The 18,264-nt window shown below is 35.6% G+C and overlaps 1 protein-coding gene across 7 annotated transcripts in view; it reads left to right on the top strand.

Annotated features, from left to right (window-relative positions):
• The window catches only part of prkag2a (protein kinase, AMP-activated, gamma 2 non-catalytic subunit a), a 73,480-nt gene that overhangs the window by 41,332 nt on the left and 13,884 nt on the right, over positions 1-18,264 (top strand). For 5 of the 7 annotated variants that reach the window (XR_009269007.1, XM_058764880.1, XM_058764878.1 and 2 more), the window contains 4 exons: positions 100-296; positions 6,209-6,260; positions 12,125-12,234; positions 16,691-16,772. Coding sequence is in view for 6 of the 7 variants with exons in the window: in XM_058764880.1 (XP_058620863.1) it covers positions 100-296; positions 6,209-6,260; positions 12,125-12,234; positions 16,691-16,772 (441 nt within the window). In the remaining variant the exon portion in view is untranslated. Of the gene's footprint in view, positions 1-99; positions 297-1,248; positions 1,522-2,734; positions 3,458-6,208; positions 6,261-12,124; positions 12,235-16,690; positions 16,773-18,264 lie in introns of those variants that run through there. The other 2 variants (XM_058764884.1, XM_058764883.1) reach the window with 2 other exon arrangements.

Raw genomic sequence — 18,264 nt, forward strand, 5'->3', positions numbered from 1 at the left:
CTGTGATAGTAGCAACATCAAACTGAATTCCAGAAAAATAGATAGATAGATAGATAGACAGACTATATCTAATGTGTCTTATCTTCTCTGTTTGTACAGCCTCTGGTATCTCCTCATCACCCACCACTCCAACACAACTGACCAAGCAGACTTCGACATTTCTTCTGGAAGTCAGTCGGAATGACACCGTGCACCGTTCCTCCTCCTCCCCCCTCGACACGGGACAGCACCACAGCCCACCTGCCGCAAAACCACCGCCCTGTCCCTGCACGGCACCGATATCTACCTCACGTGCGGTGAGTGATCTGCTGCGGGACATTTTGCACATCATTAATTTTCAAGTCATCATCCGATAGATGTTTTAATTGCCAAATACAAGCAAAACCATTAAAGACAAAGCATAATGCTTCCTGACAGAAATCGCTACATCCTTAGAATAGTGTTTCTGTACAAGAATTTAAACAAAAAATTCCAATACGGATCACGTAGAGCTCCTGATCCGTGAAAATATGTTTTGGGCGCTAAAGATTTAAAAGAATGCATGCAGATTTAGAAAATGTATGAACTATAAAATCTGATTATTAATGGCATTAGACATTATACTTATTATAAAAAACAAACTGTAAAAACTTTGAAAGAAAATTATAAATAAATATATTTACTTATTTATATTGAAATGCTTGAAATACTGTGTGCGTGTGTGTGTGTGTGTGTGTGTGTGTGTGTGTGTGTATGTATTTATTTATTATTTTATGTATTTATAATGGTCAACGTATAATAAAAGTATAGCAACAATAAATATAATATCTAATAATATAATATATCTAATATGTCTATATTCTAATGGTTTTATGATATATATATATATATATATATATATATATATAATATTTATTATATTTTATGATAAATATAATGTCTAATGGGACTTATTTTGTGATAAATATAATGTCTAATGCCACAATTTTTATTATATATATATATATATATTTAAATATATAATTAAATACATTATGTTAATATGATTTACATAAAATTAGAAATTATTTAATTATTCATTATTATAAAGTTTAAAATTCTATTTACACACACACACACATAATTTATTTATCTGAAGATACAGATGAATATGAGTCTTTAATGTCTGTTTACACATTATAGTTATTTAAAAAAAATATTTTGACCAAAAATATTTATATATACTTATTTTTATTGAAATATGTATTTAATTATTGAATATATATTCAACGTTTATAAATCTAAAATTCCTTACACAATAATTTTACAATTCACCAGTTCTTGTTGATGGATCTAATCTGATTTTTACGACTCAACCCACTGACCGTTCATCACGTTCACAAGCCAAAATCAATACAGCAGTCACCATCTGCAATGCTGTTGTCCTTGCCTCCCGCACGGTAATTTAAGCAGAGTCCAAGGCTGCACTCAGCAGATGTGTTATCAACTTCATGTGCATTTCCTTTACTCCTTCTCTCACACTTTGAGTCTCATTCACCTACGGTACGTACAGTATCTGTTCATAAAGTTTTAATGCAAATATAATAATTTATCAATAAGGTCCTATAATAAGCCAAATTTAAAGGGGTCATATGACGTTGCTAAAAAGAACATTATTTTGTGTATTTGGTGTAATGCAATGTGTTTATGTGGTTTAAGGTTCAAAAAACACATTATTTTCCACATACTGTATATTATAGTTGTTCCTCTATGCTCCGCCTTTCTGAAACGCGCCGATTTTTACAAAGCACATCATTCTGAGAAGCGAGGCGTGCTCTGATTGTAGCCAGCTATCTAGTGCGTTGTGATTGGCCGAATACCTCAAGCATGAGACGGAAACAAATGACGACACAAAAACAATAAAACCCATTACAAACGAGGCATTTGTTGCATCCAGTGGGGACATATTTACTGATTATAATGACTTAGGCCCCGATCACACCGAACGCGTTTTTTTAGTTCTGAAAACGCGAGGTTTTAAAAAAAAGTGGTTACCACTGGTTACCACTACCGCTAGGCAACCACTGAATCAGCTGTCCTGTCAGTCTAATCAAAGGATTATAGCACGAGCGCTCTAAAATGTTTGGGTTTTGCTGTAAAGTAAACTGACATATTTGCAAAAACCTTAAAAAATACAACTCCGGGTAACCCGCGGCAGACACCACAAGTTTCTCATCCATTATTGCAGTCTCCGGACTTTCTAAGCAACGGTAAACTTTCGTCACCACAACGGAAGGCCCGCCTCTCCTTTCATTCGATTGGAAAATGGACAATGGAAAAAAACGCTTTTCCGCTCAGAGTTGTTTTTTTTTTCAATTTCAGGTGCTCAGAGCGTTCCGCATAAACAGCGCGCAGAACGCTCACTGCCAACAGAAAACAATTAAAAAAAGGTGCCTCTCGCTGCAAAAAACATGTTCGGTGTGATCAGGGACTTATATTGTCTTTTAAAGGAAACATTACCTTGTCTGCATTTGTGATCGGAGAAACGACAAACAACAAGCGCTACTCTACACAGATCAAAACTCGTGTTTGAATAGTCAGTGGCTAATTCTTTAAATATGAAAACATACTTACAGGCTGTGAGTCAGAAGCGCCAGACTGTCCTTGCAAAGTTGGAATTGCCCCACTTTATAGAAACAGTCTTTGAGCATAGCTGGCATGCTACTCCCAGGTTCAGGAAATAGTCCTCCGTAAAATGTGCTCCGTAAAAAATATTTAGGTTGAACTGTTCTGGAACAGTGTTGTAAATACAACTTAACCACTGATTTCTAGTTGTGTCCTCTTTTGGAAGCCCAAACAAAGTACTTTCGCTTTCACAACGAAACACAGCATCTCCAGGACATCGCGCCGGCGACAGCAACAACACTACAGCGAGAAAAAAAGTCCCGCCCACTTTCTTTGCGTATACGTTTGGGTGTTTGGCAAATCTCCCCACACTGTGACGTAGACATGTGGGGGCGTGTTTGAATGAGCCGTTTTAGGGGGTGTGGTCGAGTCTTAAGTTTTATAAAGAATATCTCTTTGGTTTTAAGACTTTAGTCTTTGCAACTTCAGGGATCTTATCTATGCACAAACAGCTTGTAACACTCCAAAGAGAAAGGACAACTTGAAATCGCATCATATGACCCCTTTAAACTCACTGTGCCGTAGTGTTTCTGCATAGCTAAAAATATAAAAGTAGAACAAGTTTTGTGAATTTGTCCCTAAAATGCTGCTACTCAATGCAGTGCAATAATGTCTCTTTATCTTTAACAGCCCCTGAAAATCCACTCTCAGCAATTCTCATTTTATGTACCATCGATCCGCTGACATGTGCTGAGTGCGGGTCTCATATGGGTCAATGCGGCTGAAGAGAATCACTGCTGCTCAGACACCTTTGCTCTTCACTGCTGTCTTTAAAATAAACTTAATGCCTCTCACTCTGTCAAGGTCTGACACTGTGAGTTACTACTTTTTCCCACTTTCCCATTACTTGTAATTCCCCAAATTTGTGAACTAACATTTTTCTCGTGGCCGCCCCTTATGTGTTTGTTTACTTCAGTATTCATGGGGTTTTTCTCACAAGGGCTCAAGTTCGTTCAGACAGCCACACCCACTGATTCATCAGGCAGGAATTTGGGCACAGTTCATTTTAATTACCCTCCATGCCAGATGTTTCTCTGGGAAAGGCCAAAAACAGTTGTGTGAAATATCTTTGGAGCTGGACGAACTCTATAGGTTTTCATAATTTTTTACAGCTAAATATGTATGTTAAATTGATTCCATCCTATATGTTTAAGGAGGGCCATTAAGGGGAGAGAGATGGAAAAAGACACAGGCCAGATGGGCACGACACAAACACCAGCGCTGTACTGGCTTTATTTGCACAGACAGTCTTTCTGTGCATCGCAGATAGAGCTAATTTAAATTTGGACACATAGATGCGCAAATGCATTTTAGACATGAAAACCACTAAACACAATCAAGGAGAGAAAAAACTGCCATCTAATGTCACTAATAAGACTCAATATTAAGAATTTTGCAACATTTTAAGGTTAATTTTTCATGTACAAACACATCACACATTTTAAATAAGTTATATGAATAAGACTGAAGGTGTCATGTATTTTGATATTAACTGATGTTAAGCCCTTGAATCTTTTGTTGTTAATTGTGTAATGTGAAGTACTTACAAATTCCCTGCAGGTTTAAACAAGTACAGTTTCATTTATGAGTGAATCACTGTTGTTGAACGAATCTTTTATTTCAGTGAATCATTCTTCTGTGCACTGACTCATATTAGCTGAACACTGATTACAAGTGTGCGACTGACTGATTATATCATGAACAAAATTCATTGGTTGGACGTATTGAACGAATATGCCTCCTTTACTGAGCGAAATAGTGTTTTTAGAACTTGTGTGTAGACTGAATCTTGTTGTTCAACAAACTGAATTAACCGAGATATCTGATTTGAGAAAACTGAATTAATTACAACTTTTCGGCATAACCTGTAGCCCTATGCAACTATATTAGAGGCCACAGCAGTTATGTCATCTGTAGCTTTAAATACTCAAAGTCGGGTGGATTTTGATTGGCTGCCAGTGTTTTAATTGTTTATCAGAAAATAATCACTCTTAAAGTGATTCCAACTACAATAATCGCTCTGAAAATTATTCCAACTACAATACCTCTCTGTGTAGTTATTGATACAGTTTTGACGTGGACTTCGCTATTCCCATGGAATTAAAACGATTATAAAAACCTTGTAAAATAAAGCCAATAATTAATGAGGCAATGATTTTATATTACACATAACACAAGAACCGCTTATTTGTCTCCACCTACTGGTGTAATGGCATTTAAAGGTACAATCACACTTACCGCTGTACAGCAAATTTTCACTGGCGAAATCTGGTAATTTCAATAGAATCCATGCGATCAGGAATGTTGCATGCGGGCGAAGGATTTCCCATGTAGTTTCGCAACAGCATGTGACTAGCGGTCACATTTATTGCTTGCCAAAATTTCGATGATGAAATCCAGTCATTCCCAACAGGCACACAACGTCATAAGACGTTGATATTTGGTTAAATTTCGGTTGCGACATCGGATGACCAAAATTCAATGTAAATTCAACGTCTAATGTCAATGTTAAATTGATGTCCAATAATGACGTCAGCTGACGTTGAGATTTTGTTGTTTTTAGGTTGTGCAACCAAAATCCAACGTTAAGTCAACGTCAAATTGACGTCAAATATTGTCAAATAAATAAAAATGTTAACGCTAATGTTTCTAATGCAGCGTCTATGGGAGGGACGGTAAATTTGACAGCATTCTCTTCTGACTGCCATTATCAGTCTATCTCATTTTTTTTTCTTTGATTGAAAGTTGTGAAAACACTATCGTGGAGTTTTTTTTGTTTGTTATTTGAGCAAATGGGAATGCAAAAAATATATATATGGTAGGCCTACTCATTCACTGCTCTCTAAATTTACCCAACTATGACGACTTCCGCTGCTGAGAAACCCGGAAATGTGAAAAAGGTCTATTGACAATTAGACAATGGACCTTTTTGCACGCAAAATGTTGTTGTAATTTCACTAATGTAAACGCACCTTTAACCTGCAGAAAGAGTCACTGAATCAGTGAATGAATCATTTTTGTGAACACTCAAAAGATTCGATTCACCGGGATGAATCAAAATCCCCACCCACCACCAGCCTGTTTGGACAGGCTGACTCCACTCGCTTTTTATATTCGCACATTGTCTGTGGCTCATAACAAGAAATGAGTAAACGGAACAGTTGATTTAAAACACTCCCTGTCAGACCGTTGGCGGCTCGCGACTGCAGCAAACTGGAACAGTCCATTTGCAAAAAGCCGGAGGGGGAGGGTCTCTCATGACTGACTTCACATTGGATGCAGGGGTACACAACCGGAGCACGCCTGCAAACACTGACTGTCCCTACAAGGACCGATGGACCCGACATCATGAGCACTTAGTCCGTTTGTTTTTTTCTGCTCCGAACCAGTTCGGTTTGCGCTGCCGCCGCTTAGTCTGCTGTTTCTTTATTAAACTCTGACAGCCAACTTCCGATCTCACCGGTCATCTCACCGTCTGTCTGCCAGTGTGTGTGTGTGTGGACGGCGAGGGGAGGGCAGCCTGAGATCGCCTCGTCTGTGCTTGACACTGTCACTCTGTCCCCAGGTCCACGGTTTAACTGAAGACATGCTGGAGAAACTCGATCTCGAGGATGAAGGTAAGCCTCATCGGGAAATATATGTCTCTCGCGTCGTGATTGTAACGATCTGCCTTCGTTTTCTGCACCGGCTGCTTCAGCAGCTTCGCTGTCTTGACATTGTGATGCTCTTTGCTGATTTATTTAGTCCTCACACTTCTAGGGATACTAGTCTACTTTAATCTCATTCATAATCTAACCCGGGTATAATCACGCGATGCGGATTTTCCTTTTGGGGCACAGTGGCATGGCGTTTTTATACAAGGTGTCGATTTCACATCAAGCTGCTCGGTAGGAATCACTGGAGATCCCAGTAATGTATCGGGATCCCCATTCGTCATTTCTAACCTGTTGGGTGTACATGCGTCAGATGATGCTATTGGTTGGAGAGCGTCTCACCCACGTCAAGGAGTCCCTCAGGGGTGAGGGTAATGCCCAGTTATATTTATTCCTTTTGCAATTGTAGTTATTGATCACATATTGATCACTTAAACGATGAGAATGTTTGAAGTGCGGGAACTCAGTCAGGGTTAAATTATGCACAACCTTGTAATCTGGTGCAGGATATGACATGAAAAAATTATTATTATTATTATTTTTCTTTTTCTTCTTCTTCCTGCTCACCAGCCACTAACTCAGTATTACCAGCCACTCAGTTTTTTATTTCTATTTTTATTTTTACCAAGCATTTTGTTTAATTCTACACTACTAACAAACTGTATATATATTCTGTAGTTTTATATATATATATATATATATATATATATATATAAAATATATTATATTTTATAATATTTTAATATAATAATAAATTATTAGCAATTTTTTAAATGTATGCTATTTTTAATGTTTAAACAACCAATATATATATATATATATATATATATATATATATATATATATATATATATATATATAGTAGAATATATATGTAGTAGAATAGTAAAATTGATATATTATTACAATTTAATATTGCTGTTTTCTGTTGTAATATATTTTATGATAGCAAAACTGAATTTTCAGCATCATAACAGTCTTCAGTGGCACATGATACTTTATAAATCTTTCTAATATGCTGATTTGGTGCTCAGGAAATATTTCAATGTTATTGATATTGAAAACAGTTGGAACAGTGGAAACCATGATTTTTTTTCTTTACTTTTTTTTTTTTCAAAATTCTTTAATGAATTAAAAGTTCAAAAGAACAACATTTATTTAAAATAGATATATAAAAGTTCATGTAAAAGTATATTTCTATTTCTTTTGGTTTCATTTAAAGCATTAATGCAGAATATTGTTTATTAATATGATACCTGATTGTAATTTTGTAAAAGTAGCATATGGCTGTAGTTAAGCAATCATTGCCATAATTATAACTAGACTTTACAAGGACTGCTGTGCGACAGAGTAAGGCCCAGACCTGAAACGGTTTTCAGAGCGGACATTTTCCTCTGAAGTGCTTTCGCCTCCGGCAAGGTTTTCCCAGCAATATGAGGCGAGCATACCACACTGATCTGGCAGTGCAAGTCTTGCCATTATTTGTAAAGGCTTTTGCTGCTGTTCTTTCAACTGTTGTACCTTTTAGGGGAAACCGAGAGCAGGTCGTGCAGGCTGCAGATCTGCACTCTCATGCTGAGGTTGAGGGTTTTCCCCAAGGCACCAGTGACGGTGAAGTCCTCAAAACCCTCTCTCACACTTTCACCTCTCACAGATATCTATCTCTGAACTGTAAAACCCCAGGCTGGTGTTTTTGGTTAGGCTGACAGTGGCTGGTTGGAAGAGAATTTTTGATCTCAGTAACACAATAAATGTTTAGTGTTGTTAGTTGAGTTTGTGTTGGCATGCTCTATTCTGTACTGACACACTGACTTAAAGGAATAATTCACAGACCAAAAAGACCATATTTTAAGGTATTATTCACTGAAAATCAGTGAATTATACAGGCTAATGTAATAATGAGTAATATCTTAGAATTTGCCACCAATCTGATGTCATGTGAAGAGCAGAGCAGTGTGCTTTCTGAAGTATTAATAGCATGTGCTAGTTTTTGAAGCGCCATCATTAAATGATGTCTGAAGGCATTGGTTTGAAGTATGCGGTTGTGAAGCGTTCCAGCGCGGCCTGGCTTGTCGATCTAATAGCATGTGAAAACCAGAGTGTTTTCTACAAACAAAAGATTCATTCTGCAGTAATTCAGTTCTTTGAATAGCCACGGTGGACATCGGCCAAAGTGTCATGCCTCTGGTTGTGGCTGATCCAAACATCCAGACTTTCTGAGTAGCTTTCTTTTGTCATTTGTTTGGGCTTATTTGAGGATAATATATATATTTTCTTATATTGTAAATTATGATTAGCACAAATCCCACACTAGAATGGGTGTATTGTTGCTCTCGTAATGAAGTGTGGAAAAAATAATGACGGTTTTCAACAACCTAACCCACGTTTTCTATTGGTCAGGCATATAAAGTTACAACAGGGTTTCAGACGTAAATCCCATCCATTTTTTCTATTAGGGAATTGTTTTAAAATGTATTTGAAAGATTTTTACATATAAACCTTTAAAAACAGACCTACTTTGTGAGCTACGAGGTTGTTAATCAATGGTATATGCTTCTGTTGAAGCCATCAGCCCACATGATTTCAACTTATTTTTAAAATAATTGTAATTAACAGTGGAATTGCTAGTAAAAAAAAATACATTACCCGTGATTCTACAAAAATCTCAGAAAAATCTAAACAAATCACGCCAAAAGAACTCTTTATCCCATTGAAGGGGTAATGAACTGCCTTTTTAAAATAATTTGTGTTCTCTGAGGCAACCCTTATAATGTTATCAAGATTTTACATGAAAGACATCATAATTATATGAAGTAATAAGCTATTTTCTGTCCTGTTTTGACCCCCCTTATCAGAACACTCTGTTTAAATAGGCGTGGCGGATTGTAGACTCGAAAGTAAACGCCCACTGCTATGATTGGCTAATAGTTGTGTATGTTTGACAGGCTACATCCTTCACAGATGGTCGCTGCTATGATTTAGGTTAAAAAGTATAAATACTCTGTACATATCAAACGGTCTGTAATAAGAGACAAAGCAATAGTGATCACGTAATGAAAACAGTTACTCTCACTTGTTGCGGCATTACTATCGGATCCAATATAGTCGTCATAGCATCGTCTTTTAGTTTTTTATGCCTTGTTTGTAAACTAATCCGCAGTAAAATGAATTGAACAAAGGACCAAGTTCTTACCGACGCAGTCTGGAACTTCATTTAAAATAAAATTCACCCACTCTTTCCTAATGTTGGGATCAGAAGAAAGGCAATGCAAAGAAGTTTTTCACAAGTTGGCACTGCACAGCATCGTCTTGTTTTCAGAGCCATGTTTATAGTTTGATTTTTGTATAGACCTGTGTTCGCCTCTCTCATTATTTGCACTACACACATGAATTGGTGGGCGGGGCTAAACAGGCAGCGCTGTAGAAGCAGGCGTTGATCATCTTCTGTGGAGGCAGTGCTTATCCACACTATTACATAATAGAGTCATACATCCCACAAGCTGTCGTTTTGGCAGATTGGCTTCAATAAGCTGTTTTTAGACTAACAAGAAAAATTTGAGTTCTGAAACTTACAGGATCTTTTTATAGTTTAATGACCTCTTATACTGTATGTCAAAAGATTAAGGGAATTTTGATTTCTCAGTTCATGACCCCTTTAAGCACTGTGAATCGCATAGTATACATAGTCCCGCCCCCAAACTCATGTCATTGGTTGAGCCTGTTGCTATGTCAGACAGGTCTGGATGTTCAAAGACTTTTGTGTTATTTTAATGCGCCACAGTGTTTTCACTCTTTGCAGAGTTGTTTTGCATATGCTTTACATTGTCTTAGCATATTAAAAGAATGCTAACTTCTCACAAAGTATATATTGTTTCAGCTGCAAGCTTTTCAGCTTTGCCCTCAGTAAAGTTTCCTCGAGCAGCAGCAGCTGGACTGTCCTATTTTAATCATTTCCATGAGCTAATACTAGACCTGCTGCAGGACAGTTCTTTGACAATAGCCAGTAGTGTTAAACTGCACTGAGCTGAAGCAATGGTGAGAAATACTTTGAACACCAGGCTTTTATTAACCTCATCACACTGAATGCTTTTTGTGGCCTAGCGAAGTAAAAGAAATCTTAAGGTCAATCACTTACTGAAAATCCACTGTAGTTGGACAGCGTTGTGACTCGGGTGTTAAATTTCTTACAGCAGTGGTTCAAAGCAGATTCTGAGTAGAAACTGTCAATCAAGTGTGTATGAACACAAAGCAGTGGATGCTGCTGTCAGTAAGAGCTGCTTTCTCCACTAGGCCTTTTGATCAGTGTTTGTTGAAACAGTCAGGTAGGTTTCTAGACTGTGGGGGCAGATGCGCCCGAGTCCTCCTAGACTGCACCTACAGCCTTGCGACAAAAGATTTCAGTGGTGTTTTCAGTCTAGACAGCTTCTGAAGAAGCAGTTCAGTGTCTAAGAATACTACTGTAAGAATTACCATGGCAACTGGGGACATTAGGCAGGATGCTGCTAAAAGGAACAACAAGAGAGACATCAGAGTCCACAGTTCAGTGAGTTCATGTCACCCATTTGTGTCATGCCGCCAGATCTACTACAGTGGGTTTTATTTATTTATTTTTTCTTATTTGCTAGGGATTTTCCCGATAGTATTTGAATCATTTACTTTGGCTTTAGTACACAATGTAAAAGCCCTGATATTATTCTTAGTTTAAATAATAATAATAATACTTTGTTACTTTATGTTTTCTATTATTATTATTAAATTTATTTGTATAATATTTATTTATTTATTATTTGTTTATAATATTTCTATAATTTTTTCACTTAATATTGTCTTTACATTATATAAGTTTATTAAATATAAGTATCATATTATAAGATAATATACATAAAATGATGATATTATTGTTATTATTAACATATAGTAGTACATGCTATCTTTTAACATGACTCATGTTATCATTTAATCATAATAATATTAATAATTACAATAATAAATTATATAATTTGAATACTTAAATATAAGTACTATAGTGTAAATATAATGTGCTTAATAATATAAAAATACTCAATACTTAATATTTAGACTATATATGTATTAAGTATATTCTAAAGGTAACACACTAATAAGAATAACAAATTATCATTCTGTAATAACAATAATATTATTATTATTATTATTATTATTATTATTATATTTCATGCGTGTTAAAATCTGACACTTAAAATGTATTTACACAGTATAAATGTATAATCATATTGTCATATTAACATGAATATTAATCATAAGAATAAGCTATTTCACTATTATTACATTATTATTATATTTAATGTACTTTTATAATATTACACTTAATATTTTCTTCACGCAGTATAAATCTTTACACATTTTACACATTAAATTATATAGCTGCTATTATATTTTATTTAAGGTGTCCCTCATAAGTGGATGGTCTTATTGGGCCCTTGACATCAAAAAGTATTAAAACTCAGTGAACAGATAAGTGTCAGATGATAAAATGTATAGTAACATATTTTAGTTTGATTTCAATTATTTTTATTTTTAAATGTATAAGGGAATTAATGTCTGATTGTATCACAGCAGTTATTTTTAGCCTGCTTTTTTCTTTGTACGCCGAGTAAGGAATATTGTTATTTGAAGCTTGTTCAGCATAATGTTTATTAATTCATTTAAATAATAAAACACACTTTCGTTATGAATGCATCAGTTCCTCAGCCTTCTAGCAGTGTGCTGGTGCTTAACTGATTGATTTGTACGTATGTCTCACTTTGCTTTCATATTGACTGTGTTTTCGTTTTTTGCTGTCTTTACAGCTGTTGAACAATCTGAGAGCGACATTTACATGCGGTTTATGAAGTCACATAAGTGCTATGACATCGTCCCTACCAGCTCCAAGCTCGTGGTCTTTGACACAACGCTGCAGGTAAGAGCTCTGGGATGTGTTTGTGTCACAGATAACAACATGTTTACTATGACTTACAAAATACTCGCTCTGCAAAGTTAGTTAATGAAAAATCATGCTTTTTAAAATAAATAAAACATTTGGGTGGAGGGACGTATTGCTATTATTATCGCACATCATACTTAACGATCATAAGTACACCGTAAAAGATAATATTTTTCAAAGTTGTATTACACTTCTGTAACGTCCCATTAATTTATCTAAATAAATAAAAAAATTAATTCTACAAGTGATTATATATTATAATTAACAGTATGAAAATTTTTAAATTTGCTTTATATTTAATTATATTATATTATATTTAATTTATTTATGCTTAAAGATAGGGAAAGAATGCCTGAATCAAAATGGAATTATTTTTTGCATGTCATGTATTTCATGAAAATTATTTCAGAATTGATTTGCTTTCCATAGAGATAATTGGTTTGACCAATGTTTATTTATTTTTTTATTTTTCAGATATTCCTATTTTAAAGTGACATATTTAATGCATTATTTGGACAATTAAGTTTTTACATAATAGCCTTTAATTATTGTGAAAAAGTGAAAACACAAATAAATAAATAAATAAATAAATAAAAGACAAACAGTAATTTGAAATTCTGCAAGTGATTTTAGAAATAATTTCATACTTCAATAACAGTATGAAAATGGATATTCATTTTGAAATTTGCTGAAGATTATATTTAATAATTGTATACAATTAGGGGTTCGGTGCCTTGCTCAAGGGCACCTTAGTCATGGTATCGAAGGTGGAGAGAGTGCTGTTCATTCACAATCCCCACCTTCAATTCCTGCCGGCGCGAGAATCGAACCAGCAACCTTCAGGTTACAAGCCCGACTCCCTAACCATTAGGCCACGAAGTTCAATAGAGGCTCAGGAACCCACGAGGTCACTGCTCCACTGTCGATATGTGTAAATATTTGATAAAACTTAGATGAATAGCCTTCTCGCTGCCGGTGGGATTGTTTTGGACAGAAGATCCAAGCCTGTGTTCCTGATCACTGACTCACAGCAGTGATATACTAGCTGTCGGCCCCACCGCCCAGTTCACAACAGCTTCCATACAGCAGAAAGGCCAGCCTTGGGGAACGTCTCATTATGTTCCTTGCTATGACTCGATTAATGTTTAATAATCTCAGATTGGACTGGAACATCACCCAAGAAAAGAGGCATGATTTATTTAAGAGCGCCCACGAGACGCCATGATTAATGCTTTGTTTGGCTCCATGGCAGTATTGACAGTGTTTGAAGGATCGGCCCGCCCAAATCCTCCTCGGTGGAATTTATTCCATGACGACGAAGGCTTTGCGCTCAACTTTAACTGGCACTAATAATTACAACATTTTAAGAATTCCACAAGATTATGTATGGTTTCCGTTAATTGGATTTGGTTTTTACGCCTGTTGTAATCAATGACATGTCAGACAAAGTGCAGAACAGAGTTTTGTTAAAGTCTTGGAAAAAAATGCTCACTCTACACTACAGGTTCATACAGGCCTGGTCGCCCACCTCAGGTTATGTGCTTGCGTTGAGTGAGTTATCATAGAAGTACTTTGCGAGGAGATATTTATGCTTAAAGATAAGGGAAGAATTCCTGCATTACTGCAATGTAGCCCCCTTTTGCATGTCATGATTAGTATATATTTCTTATTATTAAAATTAAAATTGCTAAATTAAAATAGTTAAATATTAAAATAGCTTTATAATTTATTAGCTTTGGTAATTAGTTCAAGCAATGTAGTTTTTACAGATATTCCTGTTATTTCAAGTAACTTTTAATGCATTTTTTAAATGCATTATTTAATGCATGATTAAAGGCTATTATATATATACAGTGGGGCAAAAAAGTATTTGGTCAGCCATCAATTGTGCAAGTTCTCCCACTTAAAAAGATGAGAGAGGCCTGTAATTTTCATCATAGGTATACCTCAACTATGAGAGACAAAATGAGAAAAAAAAATCCAGAAGAATCACACTGTAGGATTTTTAAAGAATTTATTTGCAAATTATGGTGGAAAATAAGTATTTGGTCAATAACAAAATTTCATCTCAATACTTTGTTATATACCCTTTGTTGGTAATGACAGAGGTCAAACCACGTCTTCACACACTGTTGCTGGTATTTTGGCCCATTCCTCCATGCAGATCTCCTCTAGAGCAGTAATGTTTTGGGGCTGTCGCTGGGCAACACAGACTTTCAACTCCCTCCAAAGATTTTCGATGGGGTTGAGATCTGGAGACTGGCTAGGCCACTCCAGGACCTTGAAATGCTTCTTACGAAGCCACTCCTTCGTTGCCCGAGTGGTGTGTTTGGGATCATTGTCATGCTGAAAGACCCAGCCATGTTTCATCTTCAATGCCCTTGCTGATGGAAGGAGGTTTTCACTCAAAATTCATTCATTCATTCTTTCGTTTACACGGATCAGTCGTCCTGGTCCCTTTGCAGAAAAACAGCCCCAAAGCATGATGTTTCCACCCCCATGCTTCACAGTAGATATGGTGTTCTTTGGATGCAACTCAGCATTCTTTCTCCTCCAAGTTGAGTTTTTACCAAAAAGTTCTATTTTGGTTTCATCTGACATGTGACATTCTCCCAATCCTCTTCTGGATCATCCAAATGCTCTCTAGCAAACTTCAGACGGGCCCGGACATGTACTGGCTTAAGCAGGGGGACACGTCTGGCACTTTGTTACTTTGGTCCCAGCTCTCTGCAGGTCATTCACTAGGTCCCCCCGTGTGGTTCTGGGATTTTTGCTCACAGTTTTTGTGATCATTTTGACCCCACGGTGTGAGATCTTGTGTGGAGCCCCAGATCGAGGGAGATTATCAGTGGTCTTGTATGTCTTCCATTTTCTAATAATTGCTCCCACAGTTGATTTCTTCACACCAAGCTGCTTACCTATTGCAGATTCAGTCTTCCCAGCCTGGTGCAGGTCTACAATTTTGTTTCTGGTGTCCTTTGACAGCTCTTTGGTCTTGGCCATGGTGGAGTTTGGAGTTGGACTGTTTGAGGTTGTGGACAGGTGTCTTTTATACTGATAACAAGTTCAAACAGATGGCATTAATACAGGTAACGAGTGGAGGACAGAGGAGCCTCTTAAAGAAGAAGTTACAGGTCTTTGAGAGCCAGAAATCTTGCTTGTTTGTAGGTGACCAAATACTTATTTTACCGAGGAATTTACCAATTAATCAAATTTAAAAATCCTACAATGTGATTTTCTGGATTTCTTTCTCTCATTTTGTCTCTCATAGTTGAGGTATACCTATGATGAAAATTACAGGCCTCTCTCATCTTTTTAAGTGGGAGAACTTGCACAACTGGTGGCTGACTAAATACTTTTTGCCCCACTGTATATATATATATATATATATATATATATATATAAAATAGCTTTTAATTATTTAATAAGCCTTTAATTATTAAATACAAAATACAAATGAAAAATAGTCCAAAACAAAAATTAAACAAATTAATTTGTGGTGACAAGAGATTATTATTATTATTATTATTATTGTTATTATTTTTTATTGTTGTTGCGGTTGTTTGTTTAATAATAATAATAATAATAATAATAATAATAATCAATGTATAAGCAGTAATACTGGTACTGCCAGTAGTAGTATTAATAGAGGTAATATTATTAGTTATTATTATTAATGTTATAAGTAGTAACAATTAGAAATACTGTTAAATGCATTGTAGATCATCATTTTAGGATCATATGCATTATGGGCATTTTAATATAATAATTAATAATAATTAGTAGTAGTATTAATAATGCTGTTATTGTTGCTATTATAAGCATTACTATTAGTAACATTGTTAAATGCATTGTGGATATTGTTTTCATTATTTACTATATGCATTATTTTAATAATAATAATTAGTAGTGGTATTAAAAGTATTAGTATCATTGTTAATATTATTGCTAGTATTGTTAAATGCATTGTAGACATTTTAATAATAATAAAAAATAATTATGATTTAACACTTATTTAAACATGCACATTGCATATTATGTTGAGAAGAATTAATACAATGTTTATTGGTCATTTGAACATTTAAAATAACTTGTATTGCTTTATACAGAAAAACAATATCTGTTGATGTGAATATTTCATGAACTCTTTTGGTAAAGGTATTTTGCTTGTGGCAGAATGCTTAGACAAGTATGAACATGGGTTTTGTTGAAAACCAGTGTATATCTGTGGATGTTCTTCAAATATGTATTATAGGCTACTCCATATTTGTGTGCATACTGTATATTTGGACACACCTTTGGCGGTAAAGAATTTTTATTTCATTTAATCTTACATGCTTGGAGTAAACAGCGCCCTCTTCCTGTCACTGCTGGAGTGAAAAAATTGGTGTTAAATGTGATATAACAAATATTTTTATGCTTTTCTTTTTAGGTAAAAAAGGCCTTTTTTGCCTTGGTGGCCAATGGGGTCAGAGCCGCCCCTCTGTGGGAGACCAAGAAACAGAGTTTTGTGGGTGAGTATGTTCTGATAATCATTATTTGATATGAGTGATGTGTTTGATATGAGTGACAAGGACCCATTTTTAAAGTACAAGCACCTGATCGTTTACGGTAGAAGTTGTTACAAGTATTGAAATTCTTCGTACTCTTTGGTTACCGTCGTCTTATCAGTTTCCATGAGCGTTTTCCTTGTTTGCGGCTTCTTAAACCAAGGCTTGTAAGTGGAGCTGCTCTTTGGCAGAGACTCTCTAAGGGAGTGCAACATATATGTCCAGATCTCTGTGGCCTAGAAGAGATTCAGACTGGAGATGATCCTTCCTGTCACCCTCTACAGCACTCAGCAGTCTTATCTGTTACCATGACAAAACCTGCTCAAAATAGAAGCGTGTGCTGACCAGAGTTGCAGCATTTGCCTCAGGCTTCACTACAAGTGGAGTAATGATTTCTGTAAGTTAAGCAAAATTAGCTGTCTGGGGGAAACATTCAGAACTTTCCAAAAATAATGTGGTGGAAATTGCACAACCGGTGAAATTGCACAGTGTGAAATTAAAGGGATAGTTCTCCCAAAAATGAAAATTCTGTCATTAATTACTCAGCCTCATGTCGTTCCAAACCCGTAAGACCTTCATTTATTTTCTTCATTCAACAATTCGTCTCCTCTGCGTCACCCTGGTGGCATTTTGGAGATGATCACATGCGTAAACAACGTATGCAACGTATGTACGCAAATATGTTGTTTATGCTTTGATCTGAACTTAAGCAACGTATTCATTGCGCACAAAAAGTATTCTCGTAGCTTTGTAAAATTACAGTTGAACCACTGATGAACCACAACAATGTCCTCACTACGTTTCTGGACCTTGATCTTGTTAGGATCCTTGCTCTCTATGGAGGATCAGAGAGCTCACGGAATTAATCAAATATCTTAATTTGTTTTTCCGAAGATGAACAAAGGTCTTACAGGTTTGGAATGACATGAGGGTGAGTAATTTTTGGGTGAACTAAGGGTTTTTGAAATGCGTCTTATGTGCACCAAGGCTGCATTTATTAGGTCAAAAATACAGTAAAAACAGCAATATTGTGAAATATTATTACAGCTTAAAATAACGGTTTTCTATTTTCATATATTAAATTAATTTTATTTATTCCTGTGATGCAAAGCTGAATTTTCAGCATCGTTACTCCAGTCTTCAGTGTCACATGATCCTTCAGAAGTCATTATAATATGCTAATTTGCTGCTCTATAAAAATGTATTTTTATTATCAAAACAGATGTGCTGCAAACTGATAGATTTTGTTCAGGATTCTTTGATTAACAGAAAGTTAAAAGAGCAGCATTTATTTAAAATGAAATTTTTATGTAACGATGTGAAAGTCTTCATTGTCACTTTTGATCAATTTAATGCCATCTTGCTTAATAAAAGTATTAATTTCTTTAAAAAAAAAAAAAAAAGTACTAATGTGACGCATCGAGTCAATTTTGATATCCTGTAGATATTTTGAAAT

Source organism: Onychostoma macrolepis, chromosome 24, assembly GCF_012432095.1.
Source record: "Onychostoma macrolepis isolate SWU-2019 chromosome 24, ASM1243209v1, whole genome shotgun sequence".
Classification (NCBI taxonomy): Eukaryota; Metazoa; Chordata; class Actinopteri; order Cypriniformes; family Cyprinidae; genus Onychostoma; species Onychostoma macrolepis.